The 16,199-nt window shown below is 40.4% G+C and overlaps 1 protein-coding gene across 1 annotated transcript in view; it reads left to right on the top strand.

Annotated features, from left to right (window-relative positions):
• Positions 1-16,199, top strand: part of LOC121613498 (ryanodine receptor 2-like) — a 61,247-nt gene that overhangs the window by 32,782 nt on the left and 12,266 nt on the right. Inside the window, exons 58-89 of the mRNA XM_041946890.1 lie at positions 53-128; positions 268-391; positions 714-829; positions 1,213-1,289; positions 2,139-2,260; positions 2,507-2,556; positions 2,811-2,871; positions 3,324-3,571; positions 4,049-4,130; positions 4,525-4,655; positions 4,802-5,122; positions 5,226-5,463; positions 5,880-5,967; positions 6,067-6,153; positions 6,333-6,494; positions 6,672-6,734; positions 7,607-7,735; positions 8,082-8,194; positions 9,325-9,433; positions 9,953-10,083; positions 10,580-10,631; positions 10,965-11,015; positions 11,226-11,325; positions 11,550-11,629; positions 12,312-12,388; positions 12,515-12,588; positions 12,904-12,984; positions 13,568-13,656; positions 13,886-14,014; positions 14,203-14,307; positions 14,569-14,650; positions 14,763-16,057. Coding sequence (XP_041802824.1) covers positions 53-128; positions 268-391; positions 714-829; positions 1,213-1,289; positions 2,139-2,260; positions 2,507-2,556; positions 2,811-2,871; positions 3,324-3,571; positions 4,049-4,130; positions 4,525-4,655; positions 4,802-5,122; positions 5,226-5,463; positions 5,880-5,967; positions 6,067-6,153; positions 6,333-6,494; positions 6,672-6,734; positions 7,607-7,735; positions 8,082-8,194; positions 9,325-9,433; positions 9,953-10,083; positions 10,580-10,631; positions 10,965-11,015; positions 11,226-11,325; positions 11,550-11,629; positions 12,312-12,388; positions 12,515-12,588; positions 12,904-12,984; positions 13,568-13,656; positions 13,886-14,014; positions 14,203-14,307; positions 14,569-14,650; positions 14,763-16,057 — 4,743 coding nt within the window. The remainder of the gene's footprint in view (positions 1-52; positions 129-267; positions 392-713; positions 830-1,212; positions 1,290-2,138; positions 2,261-2,506; positions 2,557-2,810; positions 2,872-3,323; positions 3,572-4,048; positions 4,131-4,524; positions 4,656-4,801; positions 5,123-5,225; positions 5,464-5,879; positions 5,968-6,066; positions 6,154-6,332; positions 6,495-6,671; positions 6,735-7,606; positions 7,736-8,081; positions 8,195-9,324; positions 9,434-9,952; positions 10,084-10,579; positions 10,632-10,964; positions 11,016-11,225; positions 11,326-11,549; positions 11,630-12,311; positions 12,389-12,514; positions 12,589-12,903; positions 12,985-13,567; positions 13,657-13,885; positions 14,015-14,202; positions 14,308-14,568; positions 14,651-14,762; positions 16,058-16,199) is intronic.

Genomic DNA, 16,199 nt, shown 5'->3' with positions numbered 1-16,199 from the left:
GTGCTAGACAGTTGTACTGTACAGTTGTTGCTCTTTTCTTTTTTGTCTCTAGGCCATGGCTGAACAGCTGGCAGAAAACTACCACAATGCCTGGGCTAAGAGGAAGAAATTAGAACTTGAGAGTAAAGGTACAATACCATGGTGTCAGCAACTGTTCTATTACTTTTCTCAAAGCCTTCTCCTCTCCTCATCTTTCCTCTCCTCTTCACTTAGTGAGCACAGGCCACTAACAATATTGCAATGTATTTGACCAATTTCTGTACTCAGGAGGGGGTGGCCACTCAATGCTTGTACCCTATGATACCCTGACTGCCAAGGAGAAGACCAAATTCAGAGAAAGGGCCCAGGATGTCCTCAAGTTCCTTCAGCTCAATGGCTACACTGTGTGGAGGTGAGTACAAAATGATCTTGTGATTGCAAAAGGGCAATGTGATACAGTACTTATGAGGCTGGAAGCAAATGAGTTCCAATTTCATGTCACAGTGATATTGCTCTCTTAACGCCGTTTAGCAGGCATCACAGCAATCAGACCCCATTCTATGCAGAGCAACCAGTGAATAAGATAATTGCTTCTTTATCTTCCCACTTCCCAATAACTCTTGCAGTTAAACTCAGAATAAAATACATAATCCAGACTATATGGTATTAAAGGTTAGTGCTCAATGTCATTTGAAGTCAGTGTTTAGCTCTATTTGATTTCACTCCTGCTACAGGGATCGGAAGACAGTGGAGATGGACTTTCCAGCTGTAGACAATTGCTTTGGCTACACTATCCTTCAGCGGCTTCTCTCTCACACTGAGGATGCCCAAGAACACATGTTGGAGCTGGGTAACATTATAGTGTTCATGAATGTGAAGACTAAAAAAAATAAATCATAGATACAGCACATAAAATTAGTTAAGAATGTATAGCAAGACATTATTCATGCCAAAGGTAGGAGTGCAGTATGTACCTGATATTGTAAGGTTTTGAATATCACTGGGCCTTGATTCTTCATTTTATGAATTATGAACAACAGTTCCTTGAGTGTACACTCAGCAAGTCTACCTCAGGTTAATTTTGATCTGCACCATCACAAAATAGTTCTTTTCCCAAGTAAAAATTATGAACAAACACTTTCATTATTTATGTTTTTCTGTTTTGTGTGTGGCACCATGGTACTTTCAGTCTTTATGAAGGATTCAGTATTTCATTGCTTTTTTTCTTTCCAGAGGTGATGCAAGCCAGAGGACAAATGTCTAAAGGAGAGAGGGCTTCACACCAGCAACCAATACATTTTCTTCACAAGGTTTGCCTCAGATCAATGCATATCTAAACACAGTCAAACTCTACTGTCTGATATGGAATATCTAACATTGATTTAGCCCCTTTCCATCATAATTTTTCCAATGTCATATTCTTTCCTCTCCTTATCTTTTTTTTTCTTATTTCATTTACGTCATCTAATTAGTTTTGTTAGATGGTTGCCATGGGCAACCCCTCTAAGTAAAACCCTTGGTGGCTGTGTAATTTATTTAACCATTTTGGAAATCCATGTGGGTGTGTCGATTGCCATCAGGATTGATTAAAGCTTCCCACATAGTTCTGCCTCTAAGGAGGCAGCGAATGAAAAGGCTGTATTTTTTATCGATGGGACCCCCGAGTCAGACTCAGTCAGCCAAGACCATGAACAGTCATGCCTGAGATCTCTACAGCCCTCACCTCCCACTCAGCCGCACATTCAAACAACCATGCATGTCTGTGTCTGGCTGGCTGTCCGGCTGTCCATCCGTCTGTGAATTGCCAATACTTCGTAAGAAGAGCTAATCGGGTGCAAAATGTTTAACCTCTAATTGCCTCAGCTCACTGTTGGGTCCATCATTATGAACTCATGTTAAACAGGCAGGCACTGCTCAGACACCGACAAATTCTTTGAAATTCTAGTGTTGATCACAAGCTATTCGAATCTGCTGAATTATGAGAAAATGTGTGGGGACTAAAAAATGCTAAACAAGGCGGGCAGAGTGTATTTCATGTTGTCAAATTGAAGGAAGTTTTTTACTTTGATTTTTTTAAATCAAACTTTGACACCAGTCAGAGGAAATGTGGTAATAAATGTTGGTTTATGACGTGACCATTTTTTTTATTACTCCAACAGGTTATCCTTCCTCTTTTGGAACAATATGTGAAGAGCCACCATCTATATTTCCTGTCCAATTCTATCTGCTCAAGTGGTAATAAAAGCCATGCCTCAAAAAAGGAAAAGGAGATGATTGCAAGGTATGTGCCACCCCCTACAAAACGTACAGTATGTTGTTTACACCAGCAGTTTTTTAAAATGTCTTCCGTATTGTTATGGGACAATTCCTCAAACATGTTTTGCATAACAAGTTTTTTTAAATTAAGGTGTTTAATAGAAGGCGGCTCATTCTTCTGTGCTGCCATTCTTCTGATTTCATGTCGTGTAATTACTTTTTCCACTCCCCTCACCTCATTTCTTCACTTGTCTTTTCTCCTTGCATCCAGCCTCTTTTGTAAGCTTGCTGCTCTAATAAGACACAGGATCTCACTCTTTGGTAAGGACAGTGTGGAAACCTTATTCAAACATTAATTTGCTCCACTTGTTCTCTTATTTGTTGCTTCCTTGGTTTGCTCTTAGGTTTGCCATGGTTGTGTCTGTGTAATGTACAGTGTTTATTTTTGGAATGATTCGATTGTCTGAGAGTTATCTAATTCCTTGTGTGGTTATGCATATTCTTTAGTTGGATATGTTTTTGTCTGTGTGCTGACATTTTGGTTTTAATACATGTGTGTGTTTGGGTTTTTCCAGGAAATGAAGCATCCTCAGTTTCAAACTGCCTCCATGTTTTGGCTCAGGCTCTGGATGCCAGGTAGCTAGATGGCACTACTGTCACATTCTGCCGAAAATCGATCTCCTCGCTCTGTCTGCGGTCACATCATTGTCACACCACCTTGTCTGAGGATGAGATGACTGGCGTAATTGAGCCACTGATACACTGATGCTATCTAATTGTGGTTGATATCACTTTTACTCCCTGAGGACAATGCCTCTGATGCATGATGCTAGAAGTAGAATCTTGGCTCGACAGAGATTGATGTCATTTGGGCTTGTCTGGTGGATGGATTAGCAACTGATTTAGTTCACTTAACTGCTTTTTTTTATAGCTTGCCCAATAAGCACTGCATGACAACTTTCGATTTTTATTTAATATTGTTCCTTTTGCACTTCCTATTTTTGAAGAAAACAAATCAATTACTATTTTTTTAATTAAATATACAGTTTATCTAATCTTTTTTTTTTTTTTTCACCCATTGGTCTTAGGACCCTGATGAAGTCAGCCCCAGAGTCTATCCAAGCATCTCTGCATTCATTCTTCGAAGCAGCTGCAGCTGATCTGGAGATGACAGTGGAAAACCTCTCTGTGACTATGGTCTGTTTGCCTCCGAGTAGGAGTCAGCAGGCTAGGGGAGTGGCCAAAGTTGTCGGCTACACAACCACCATTCTTCTCCCCACCCTCACTTCCCTTTTCCAGCATCTTGGCATCCGAAACTATGGAGTGGACCTCCTGGGTAAGGGCTGCCATTTAGTGCACCCTAAAATAAGCATTTACAAATGTTGCCTGTTAACATATCGTCTCACAGTATTACTACTGTGAGACGATTAATAATAAGATTAAGATTATCACCACTACATGTTTTCAGTAGTCTAATTTCTTTCCCTCTGTATGCTCTGGAGCAAAATGAACAGCTGGTCATCACACCCCTGAAATCACTCGGGGACACCCTCCCCTCCACTTCACCTTCCACATCTTTGAAACCAGGTCTCATTAAGTGTCTCAGTCATAGCCACAGAGCAGCAGGAGCATATTGTCTCCCTCACTAATATCCTGACCTTCGAGTAATCATTCATTACCTGAACCAGCAGCCATCCAGATAGTCCATCTCTCTGTGATTGCATGCTATCAGCTTTCATGCTCAGTGTCCATGGCTGTTTCTGAAAGAAACCTTACAAGGATCTGAGTGTTAGGCATCACTTTGTCTTTCCAGTGGGGAGTGTCCAGGTGTCCTGTTACAGGATCCTCAACAGCCTCTACTCTCTTGGCACCAGTAGCAGCATCTACATGGAGGGGTAATGTCTATATTGCTATATGATTTCAGAGTTTGGCAATATGACAATAATGTCCTCTTTTAGTCATGTTTTTTATTCTTATACTTTTATTGTTTTTTGCATTAGCTTTTTGTTAATGAATTTACTTTTTATTTAAATGTTAACTGAACCATATTTATGCATTGTCTACATAAATAATTGACATCATAAAAATGATAAAATACTTATATTGTCCACACATGTTGATTGTGCATTATTCTTGGGGCGTCCAAGTACGTATTAAAGCTATTAATAAATGTATTAAGGCCAAGGTTTTTGAACCTAAAATACAAAAGAAAACAGCTGGTACGTAAACTTGTTAGAAATCCTATTCCAAACAGTATGTAGTATTTCCTAACACAGCATATTCAAACAGGCAAAGACCAGCAGCAGGCGCTTGCCTGGCAGCCTTGGCTGGGACTTTTCCTGTATGCTTCCTGGAGCCAGCCCTAAACCAAAACAACCCGTACTCCATCTACAACACCATGACTGCTACTGAGAGAGAAGGTAGTAAACAAACACACTGCATATACACTGATATTTATTACATTTGCCTAATCTCCGGCGTCTGGAGTGACCCCTCACGCCAACATCTTAACCCTTCTGTTTTCTCAGTCTTTTTTTTTTTTCATATCTGTTTTTTTTGTTTTTAGACCTGGGGCTGCCCAGTCAGGTGTTGGACATGTGTCCCCTCCTGCCTTCTCTGGAACAGGCTCTAGGGGAAGTGGAGGAGTTGGCAGGCGCTGGTGCTGGAGCTCGCCAGGCTCACTACATCCATGTCACTGAGGTCACCTTGCCCATGTTGTGCAGCTACATATCCCTTTGGTGGTGCTGGGGCCCTGAGGGCCAGCCAGATAGCCCAATCTGCACCTCTGTCATTCCTCAGCATGCCAGTGACCTACTTGGCCACATCGTCCGTATCATCCACAACCATGTGGGCGCTAGCCAGGGTGACTGGATGAAACAGATGGCAGGTATTGTGGTCATGTCCAACACTGCTGTGGATTTCTTTATGCCAAATCAGTTATGCCTTTCATTCTCCACTTTTTCACTATTAACGGTTGTCATGTTTTTCAGTTTTTTCTCAGTCAATCATAGGCAAAGCCCGCGCTGCGCTATTAAGGAGCCACTTCCTGCCACTGATGGAGAAGTTGAGAAAGAGGGCCGAATGTGTGCTGCTAGAGGAGGAGCAGATGAAAGCAGAAGGGTGTGATACCTCCGAAATGGAGTTGCAGATACAGGAGAAGTTCAGTATGCTGGTGCGAGACCTCTATGCCTTCTATCCCCTCCTCATCCCTTTTGTGGATTCTAATCGGTAAGTCATGTAATCAAGGCGCTTAGATGTGGAGAGAAAGCTTATTTTCTGAGACCAAGAATAGACTCAGTGAAGAGTGAAACCTATTTAACTATATTTATATTGACATTACACAACCAGTAATTATGATCTAGCCTTTGAGGTTCTTCAGAAACCCTTAAAATACCACATTTTCCATGAATGTTTGTTGAAATGGTAAAACACTGATAATTGAGGTAAAAAACTGTTGGTTGTTGGTAAAAACTAGCAACTAGTTTTTATGAATACAGAAGAAAACATTCATTTTTGAAGATACAAAAGGGGTAAGATGCATAGTATTGATTTTGCTTATTATTCAAGGCGTACAGTATATGTTTAACTTTCCAGGAATACATTCTGCCGTGATAATTTGATGATTTTAATTTGTCTTGTCTCAGAGCCAACTGGCTGAAGGAGTCAAACCCTGATGCCCAGCAGCTCTTCAGCATGGTGGCAGAGGTCTTTATTTTCTGGGGCAAATCTCATGTGAGGATGACACATAGTAATATTTTTTTCCCCCCTCGTGTCAGGAAGTGAAAATTGTACCCTATAAAGCATGCCATTTTTCATTGCTTGTTATGACAGAATTTCAAATGGGAGGAACAGAACTATGTGGTCCAAAATGAAATCAATAGCTTGGCTTTCCTGGTCAACAACGACAAAATGTCCAAGGTCAGCCATATTTCTAACTTGACCTTATTTACATTATGCTTGAATTGCAAGAACTGCATCTCTTTACATCATAGACACTGCTTATTCATCTGGTAGTTCTATGGTGATCACAGAAATGATGGCAAGTGTGAGTTAAATCTCAAAGAAGTTCATTTGTGTCCATGGCTTTCAATGCTCAGTTCGACCATGAGAAAAGGAGGATGAAGACGAAAGGGGATCGTTATTCCACACACACCTCTCTCATTGTGGCTTCCGTGAAGAGACTGCTCCCTGTGGGACTCAGGGTTTGTTATCCAAGCGACCAGAGACTGATCATGTTGGCTAAGAAGGGCTTCACTGAGGTGGGTTGGAAATGTGAACAACATCAGCATTAATGTCGTCCTAAATCAATGTGTCATGAGTGTATTCAGTTTATTGTATATCCGCAGTGTGGGGTGACGATAGTGAAGGTGAGTGTCTTCAGATATCTCTGTGGTATGTTTGGTTATTTAAAGTTGGACATTATTTGCTTTCCACAGAAGAACACTGAAGATGAGATTCGAGAACATGTATTCAGTTACATTATACATCTTCAGAGTCAGGTAACGGCTGCTGCTGCATTTTCATTCTTGTGTTCTAAACATTTTTTACATTTTTGTTTTGTATTGTTGTGATGTGTTGTAACACATTTTGGAGGTTTTATTTCTTCTGGTTTGCATAAAAATCTTGGCTCAGTTGAAAATCTATGCTTAGAGCTGAATTTAAGTGCAAATGACAAGAAACAACATATACAGTATATATCAATTGTATGAATTCCCTACTGAGCGTGAACAAACCTTGTATCGTTTGTACATTCTGCAGACATTCTGCATCTTTGTTGACATGCCAAAGAAGTGTGTGGTAAATTAAACTGAAGAGGCTCGTGCAGCCTGTAAAATCCAAAGCTGCTTTTTTTATAATCTCATCAGTGACTCATTGTTCACCAAACACAGAGTATTCATGCATTATTGTTTGTTTATTAGTCAGTGAAAAATATGTTCATTCATAAGTCATTGATGAAAAAGTGGCTGCCGTGTCATTAGCACAAACAAAAGAGATTTGACCATATTTTCGGTTGTATGAAAGTTTATTTTTTGCAGTGAAATTGTCAGAAGTGAGTCTCAGTTGATCACATGAGAATTCAAGCAAGGAAGTTAAAGGCAATAGTGAGAGCAAGATTCAGGAAAACTTGATTTCTTAATAATGATTATGAGCCCTACCCATTTCAACCAAGCGCCTTCATTCATTCTTCCACGTGTTTTGCCTATGGAAGGTGCTTGCTCTGCTGCTAATTCTCTTTTCTCATTGCCATGATCCTCATTTCCCTGGATTGAGGACCTCTCCCGCAGCCTTTCTAAAATTATCTTTAATTGAATGGTTGAAATACCAGAAGAAAAATAAATGAATGAATGTGCCATTTTTTTTCTCTTCACAGGCATCAAACTGCTTGAGGCAGGGGACCCTTAATGCAGAACACCCGAGCCAGCTAGAGGCCAGTGCTGACACCCAAAGGACTGTAGACCGGATTTTGGAAATAGCTCATGTCCTGTATTACCTTGACCAGGTGAGCTTTTACAGCAATATAAAAACATTGTCAGTAATACATTCAGATAACCAATAATTTATCAAATCTTCTGAAAATGTGTACTGGCAATACTTCACAAGTCAACTGTTGGCTCTAAAGTGACATGAGGACATTTTTGTTGCCCAACATTTTACCGATCTTTGTAGTTATTTAACATCTTTTTGATATTGACTTTATTACATTTATTACCATTTTAGCAGTAGAAAGTAATGCCTGCAGTGCTAATGCATAATAAAGGCACATGCATGAAAGTGAACCTCTAGAACAGCTACCATTGAAACCTCTTTGGTCATTGGAGATTTTCTCTCATTATTTTTGGGTTCAGGTGGAACACCCACAGAGAAGTAAAAAGCCTGCGTGGCACAAGGTCTTATCCAAACAGAGAAAACGAGCAGTGGTGGCCTGTCTAAGGATGGCTCCCCTCTACAACTTACCCAGGTAAAAACATATATATATATATATATACATTTTGGATGCTTTGCTCCCACGAAAGTGCTGTTATTGTTGAATTGCTTATTAAATGCAGTATTAGTGAACACTTTGCACTGAATGACCCTTGTCAGTGGGTGATAATCATCTAATGATATGCCATGTAGTGTTTTCAAACATGAAAATGGTAACCTCGGCCTCGGTGTGATACTGTTTTTAAATCACAGCAATCTCTGAACCCATCGGCTGTCATCTGACCAGGATTTAGAGCCTCTGGGGGCAATGGCCAGAGTTTTATGGCTTCTGGTGACGTCAGTGGATATCTGGTTAACGGATATCTTGGCCAACACTTCCTTTTCTGTGTGCCAGACATTGGTTACAGTCCGATTAGCAACTTGAGACACAAAGAGATTACAACAAACAGTTATCTGCATATGAATGCAGATTAATTTAAAAAAAGCAAATGAAAAGTAAAATTGTTATTACAAGTAAGATGATGGTTCTGAGATTGTGTTTTGGCAAATGCGTTCTCCCTCCTTTGCTCTCCACACAAACTGTTTCTCTGCATACAACCAAAGCCTACTCAAACGTGATTGGTCAACACTACTGGGGCTACGAAACCCAGACCATAGACCATACAAACCATAGTTTCATCAAATTTCTTTCTTTCCTCTGGAAAAAAAACTTTTTTTTTACTGTTCAGACCAAGAAAAGGTGAATATGCTGTGTGAACTTAAACAGTTGTGTCAAAGGTCTATGAGCCTTTTCAAGTGTGTAAATGGCAGTTCTGCATTGTGCAGGACACACTTCTGTGATGAAGAGGTAATGTAAAACCTAATTAGGCGCGGCCTTTTCAGGGCCAAAAGGAGCAAACCATTAGCATATGAAATCCCTGTGGCTGTGTGTGGTGTGTAGGTGATATAAGAATGATCCACGTACTGGTGGATGTAGCAATCATCACCTTGGACTGGAATCAGAGGCCTTGATTGATGAGTAATAATGGGTAATCGCAGCTCTTTTATAGTTTAATAGTTTCTTTCTAAACTGCCTGTTTTATTAATCTCTGATTGGCATTTGTCCATTACAAATAAGACACGGAAAAATGTGTTGTCTCTTCACTCTTTCCTCTTTCTTCCCAGGCACAGGGCTGTCAACCTGTTCCTCCAAGGCTACACTAAATCCTGGATATCAGCAGACGGCCACAGCTTTGAGGAGAAGCTTGTGGAGGATTTAGCTGTGAGTGGAAAAGCAAGGCATATTGACATCAGTGTTTTAAATGAATTCTGTAACATGAATTAAACAGGCCTAGGTTTTGAATTATGATAAGGTAAGGGGGAAAAAAATGCATCCTAACATTTCATTAACTGTTTGTTACACCTTTGTAAAGTTTCCACCTCTGAAACCCTGGTTTCAGAATGTTATTTAACTTTTTAGGGTTAGGGTTAGGGTTAGGGTTAGTTAAAACTATATATGGCCTTTTCATTATGTGTATATGTAGCACAAGTTCCAAATAAAAATAGCTTTGTCTTCACTGTGCACATAAACATGGTCCAGGTCTTTATATTTGGTATATACTGTCTAGTGTGTGTGAGCAAACCTGCATTGTAGTCAGCCACCAGAGGCTGTGAATGGTCAGAATGTGACATTATTTAAGAGTACACATTAGTGGCTTTCTTCTCTCTCTCTCTCTCTCTCTCTCTCTCTCTCTCTCTCTCTCTCTCTCTCTCTCTCTCTCTCTCTCTCTCTCTCTCTCTCTCTGGACTGCAGAGGGAAGGAGTGATGAAGCTGTGTGGAGGTGGCAGAGAGGAAGAAAAGGACGTTGAAGACAATGCCAAACCAATCGATCCCCTCCTACAACTCATTACACTCTTCAGTCGAAGCGCCCTGACAGAAAGGAGGTGGTGTGTGTGTGTGTGTGTATATATTTATATATATATATATATATATATATATATATATATGCATGATTTGGTCCACCAATCCCATTGAGACATCACTGTGATATTCCCATGATATTCCTGCAGAGACTGAAAGCGTATTATATTAACCATTTCACTGTGTAAAGACTTAAGGAATTGGGAGCACTCATACTTGTGCAACAATCACTGCAGAGATGTTATAAAGCAGCTAGATTCCAGGTGTAGTGGTGTTGTCAATAGAAATGTTCAATGCCTCTGGGCTCTGGATACACACAGTGCTTTGGGGTGTGTTGTGGTGGTCCTGCTTCCAAGTACGATAACAAGGGGGGCCACATTTAAGTGCTGTGAACAGATCCAGTGAGGATCAGCCACAGATTGGCTGGACCCTGTCATTGACCAGCCATTTTAAGAATGCTGCATCTCTTCATTCCTTGATGTACACTAATTTCATCTCATCTGTCTTCCCTGTCCACAGTAAGCTTGACAATGACAGTCTCTATCAGTCCTACGCTGCTATTATGGCCAAGGTAATAGAACATGAAGAATGCTTTAGATTTTAGATCCACATGTTTGTTACTGTATTCAAATAATATGACAAAATACTTAACAAAGGACTGACATTTTGCACATGCTGCTACAAAGGTTGTTTATGTTGGATTAACAGCAATAACCAGACTGTACAGTTTAATGGGATTTCTTTCTTTCTTTCTTTTTTCTACTTTCATGTCTTTTCATGTCTTAATGCATGTTATGTATGTGTAACAAAAAGCGAGGGACAGTGAGTTTGGGCATTTAGTATCTGTGATTTATTTTTTGCCCCTGTTTTATCATCACACTGTGTTGTGTGTTTGCTCTCTCAGAGCTGCCACAGAGAGGACAATGATGAAGAACAGGAAGCGGAAAGCTTTGAAGTGAGTGAACGGGCTTTACTACTTCTACATAAAATAGGGTTTAAGTGTTTCTTGCTTAGCAGTATTTGATTGTAATTGACTGACGTTTTTCACCTTCATTTTGCTTTTGCAATGATGAAAATAAATTGTCAAATTAAGTTATCAAGTTATATTCAGTGTATTAACAAATTATTCGAAAATTTCACAACATCATTTTCTTCTGTGGCTCAGGAGAAGCAGATGGAGAAACAGAGGCTGCTTTACCAGCAGGCTAGGCTGCATCATCGTGGAGCTTCTGAGATGGTCCTGCAAACCATCAGTGCCAGCAAAGGTGGGGAAAGGCTAAATACTGAACTACATAGCTTGTATCAAGTTGAGCTATAATTGAGTTACAAGTCCTGGACTGAGAGAGCCGAGAATAAAGTGAAGCTTTTCTTTGTGCTTCTCCCCTTTTTGAAAATGTGCATTGTGACTTGTAGCAGTCATGCAGTTTCTACTCTTTTGAATCAGCACCGTATATCCTCTGATTATGTGATAAATTTCACATCCCATCAGGGGTCATGGGCTCCATGATTGCCCCCACATTGAAGCTGGGTATTGCTGTTCTCAGTGGAGGGAATGCCACTGTTCAACAGGTACAATACTGCATTGGTTTCTCTGCCTTAAATTATACAACTTGTTTTTCTTGGGTCCCAAAAATATGTAGGTCTGCATTTTCACAAATCACTGACAATGGCCATTTCTCAGTTTCAGGCAGTAGATTTTGATATTATGAAACAAAAGATTATCATAATTAACACAGACAAGATATATAGGAGGTAAGATTCGATTAGGTGACACTAAGAAGTAGGGTTATTGTAGCAGCTAGATGATTGCTGGATTAATTGCATTCATAATTCTGTATATTAAAATAAACTAATGATGAAAAATACAGCAGAAATATTAAAACTAGAAAAGTAAAGCTGTAAAACATGATCTACAGTAAACAGTTGGAAGGTGTGGGCTACTGTTGTAGCAGCCGCACAACAAACCTCTCTACATTGAATGTACAGAGATGTCTTAGTGACACAGCCCATCACTCACATAGAGGACCTGGACTATTTCTACCATAATATTTTAGTTTAAATTAAGGTCTCTTTCTTCAGCATGAGGAGTTTTTACCTATTCACAATGTATCACTTTCATTACCAAACACCATGCCTTGACACAGAGACACTGCAGCTTCCTTTAATGAAAAAATAATTTTAAGCTCATATCTGCTTCAAATGAGATCCTGCTGCTTTTATCGGACCTTGTCTTTGATGCTTTGTCTGATAGAAAATGCTGGATTACCTGAGAGAGAAGCGAGATGTTGGCTTCTTTCAGAGCATGGCTGGACTCATGCTGTCATGTAGGTGAGTGACTATAGGAAAATTCTCTGACACGACCTGCCATATGTCACAAAGGCTTCATGTACAGATTGATAAAAATGGCAAGAGTGCAAAATCTTTTTTTATTCCTTTGTGTGTTTCTGCTTTCAGTGTTCTGGATCTGAATGCATTTGAGAGGCAGAACAAAGCAGAAGGATTAGGCATGGCCATGGACGAGAGCTCAGGTACTGTATTCATATGGAAATAAAAAAAAGAAAAATCAATTTCTGGGAAGCCATGTCACAGCATGCAGCCAGCTGTGAGATCCCTGGCCTTGAACATACTCCAAATTCACACTCCAAAAATCCCATTTTTCTCAGTCTTGAATATTATCAACAGCTGTCACCCTTCACTCCATTGTGGCCTGATTTTTGTGTTCTTTTACCTCTCTAAATTCTGTGTATGTTCTCTCATTCATTCTGTCATACCTTTCCTGCAGTAGTACTCCAGTCTTCGCCATTCACTCCCTATTTTTTGCCCTTTTTTTTCTTTTTTCTCAGGAGAGAAGGTGATGCCTGACAAAGACATAACCTGTGACCTGTTCCGTTTTCTACAGCTGCTCTGTGAAGGACACAACTCAGGTTATTTGCCCTATACCAGGGATTCTCAAACTTACCGCTCAAAGGTCCGCATCTGATTTTAATTCATGTTCAGGGGTCTGGAACGACTCTGTCTCAGACTCAGACATTTACGCTAGTTGTAGAAACTATATCCTAGAGAAAAGGAGACACATTCTGCATCTGTGATTTAGGAGCTGATAGCAAATTCTCTGGTGTAACATACACCAGACTTGGCTAGTTGCCAGGGATTGACAATATGGGCTGGGTCCGGATTGACTTGCCATTTGGCCTGGATGCCGACTTTGACAAGCCCTGTCCTATCCTGTTACCACTTAAACACTGTCACAAAGTTAACATTAGATTATGTTGATGTCTGAAAAATAAAGGACCATATTCTGTGACACATACTTAAAAGAAAGAAAGGGAAAGGGAGCTTTGTTCACCTTGATGTCACTTTAAAATGATGGTAAGAAGAGATGCTACACAAAACTTTTGCTTTGCTCTAGTTAACACACTGTCTAATTACATTGTCTACACGGGATGAAATTCATGGCACTGCTCTTTTCACGTTCTATTCGGCATGCTTTTCTTTTCTTACTGTTAGATTTCCAGAATTACTTGAGAACACAAACAGGCAACAACACCACTGTCAACATCATAATATCCACTGTGGACTACTTACTGAGAGTACAGGTAAGCCCACAGTGACAGGTTTTTCTTTGTGATGCTGGACTAACTTCAGCAATATTTGTACTGTAGGATTTAGCTACTGTGTGAATATAGACTAGTTTGTCATCAGGTTGAAGATCCTCTAATAGTAAATTTGTCATGATGTATGTAATCATAACTGTAAATTTACTCTTTAAAAGAATGGCTTATTGAAGCTCATGAACTGCAAATATTTGTCTGTGCCACACTGTAGGAGTCAATCAGTGACTTCTATTGGTACTACTCAGGGAAGGATGTGATTGATGTACATGGCCAACACAACTTCTCCAAGGCAATTGAAGTGGCCAAACAGGTCTTCAACACACTCACTGAGTACATACAGGTCAGTCAGTTTCCATTACATGATATAGTGACATAGTGGGTTTCCTCCTGTGAGCTCATAGACATCGGCCTTCTGGTTCTTTGGATATACTGAACTGTATACTTGTCTGAAAGTTGACTTTATACCTTTATACCAGTTGGGATGATTCTTAAAATAATGCCTCTCACATTGTCAATGTATTCATCCAGGGCCCATGTACTGGGAACCAGCAGAGTCTAGCTCACAGTCGTCTGTGGGATGCTGTTGTGGGATTCCTCCACGTCTTTGCCCACATGCAGATGAAGCTCTCTCAGGTATACCACATTGATTCACTGACATGTAATTATCTTATTTCCCTCTACATTTGTGTTGAAAAATAATGATAGTGTACTGTAGGGTTTCTCCCCTTACAAGCCCCATTTTAGTTTGCCAGCAGTTTTAATACAAAACATTTATTGTTAATGTGTTGTTGCACTCATTGTAAACCGCCTCTGGTAATATGTAAAATGAAAAATATGAAATAAAAAATACAATTTTCTACTAATTTAACTGTGCAACTGTTTTCTTATTTTTAGGATTCAAGGCAAATTGACCTTCTGAAAGAGCTCATGGATTTACAAAAGGACATGGTTGTTTTTTTGCTGTCCATGTTAGAAGGCAAGATTTCTAGTTAACCCTCTGTTTTTTACACAATTTATAATCATAAATACATTACAGGTTATCATTAATAAATAAACCGGATTTCTCTGTTTGGCTGTCTCCCCTGCAGGTAATGTCGTGAATGGAACTATTGGAAAGCAGATGGTGGATATGTTAGTGGAATCGTCAAGCAACGTGGAGATGATCCTCAAGTTTTTTGACATGTTCCTCAAACTCAAAGACCTCACCTCCTCAGATGCCTTCAGAGAGTACGACCCTGAATTTAAGGGCTGCATCTCCAGGAAGGACTTTCAGAAAGCCATGGAGAATTGCAAGCGTTTTTCCCAAGCTGAGATCCACTTCCTCCTCTCCTGCATGGAGACTGACGATAGTGAAACTGTGGATTATGAGGCCTTTGTGGATCGCTTCCACGAGCCAGCCAAAGACATCGGCTTCAGCATTGCTGTTCTCCTGACCAATTTGTCTGAACACATGCCCAATGATTCAAGACTCAAGACATTCTTGGAGCTGGCAGAGTGTGTTTTGACTTACTTCCAGCCCTATTTAGGGCGTATTGAGATCCTTGGCAGTGGGAAGCGCATTGAACGTGTCTACTTTGAGATCAGTGAATCCAGCCGCACACAGTGGGAGAAGCCTCAGGTCAAAGAATCCAAAAGGCAGTTCATTTTTGATGTGGTTAATGAGGGTGGAGAGAAGGAGAAAATGGAGATGTTTGTCAATTTCTGCGAGGACACCATCTTTGAGATGCAGCTTGCAGCCCAGATATCTGGCTCTGACGCTGGAGAGAGGAATGCTGACAAAGGAGAGGAGGAAAAGAGTAAGAGTGAAGAAGAAGGGCTGGACGACAAAGGAATGTTTTTCATGTATCATTGGGTGTTATTGCTGATATCTGTGCTTTCTGTTCAACATCTGAAGGCACTGATGAAGATGACCCTGAAAGATGTCATTATGTCAGTCGTTGCCTTTTTCAGATGGATTTTTTTGGCTCAGGTCCGGTGTATTTCTTTTGCAATTCGCAGCATCACATATGTCCTCTACATAGCCTTTGTGAACAGTGGACTCATAGAGGGAGCCAAAAGGATGAGTATATCAGACTTGCTGGGTGGCATCCTTGAGCCAACTCTTGATGAGGTCATGGGGTTGCCAAGTGGTGTGGATCGACTGAGGAAGTGCTCTGCCAGTTTGTCTTCCCAGAGGGAATTGCGGGAGATTGGGATGGCGGCAGCTGTGACCTCCCCTAGAGAGGTGGATGTACTGTCGGATATATTTGGCCTCAAAGTGAAGAAGGAGGGAAGTCACTACAGACTTATAACGCAAGACCTCACTGCCAGTCTGACTGACCTGTTCAACACGACCTCCAGAACAATTACCACCACTGATTTTGCTGAGAACGATCAGGGGACGGTATGGATTCAATTAGCTCTGAGATGCCCTTCACCATTTTTTAAGTCTTGGACGCTCAGTGTGTTGCTGAGCGTATTTTTGTTAATTTTGTACTGCTTTGATACTGTACTGGTTCATATTAACTTTTGATTTCCTCATGAAT

Source organism: Chelmon rostratus, chromosome 11 (assembly GCF_017976325.1).
Source record: "Chelmon rostratus isolate fCheRos1 chromosome 11, fCheRos1.pri, whole genome shotgun sequence".
Classification (NCBI taxonomy): Eukaryota; Metazoa; Chordata; class Actinopteri; order Chaetodontiformes; family Chaetodontidae; genus Chelmon; species Chelmon rostratus.
This window is presented reverse-complemented; position numbering and strand designations above follow the sequence as displayed.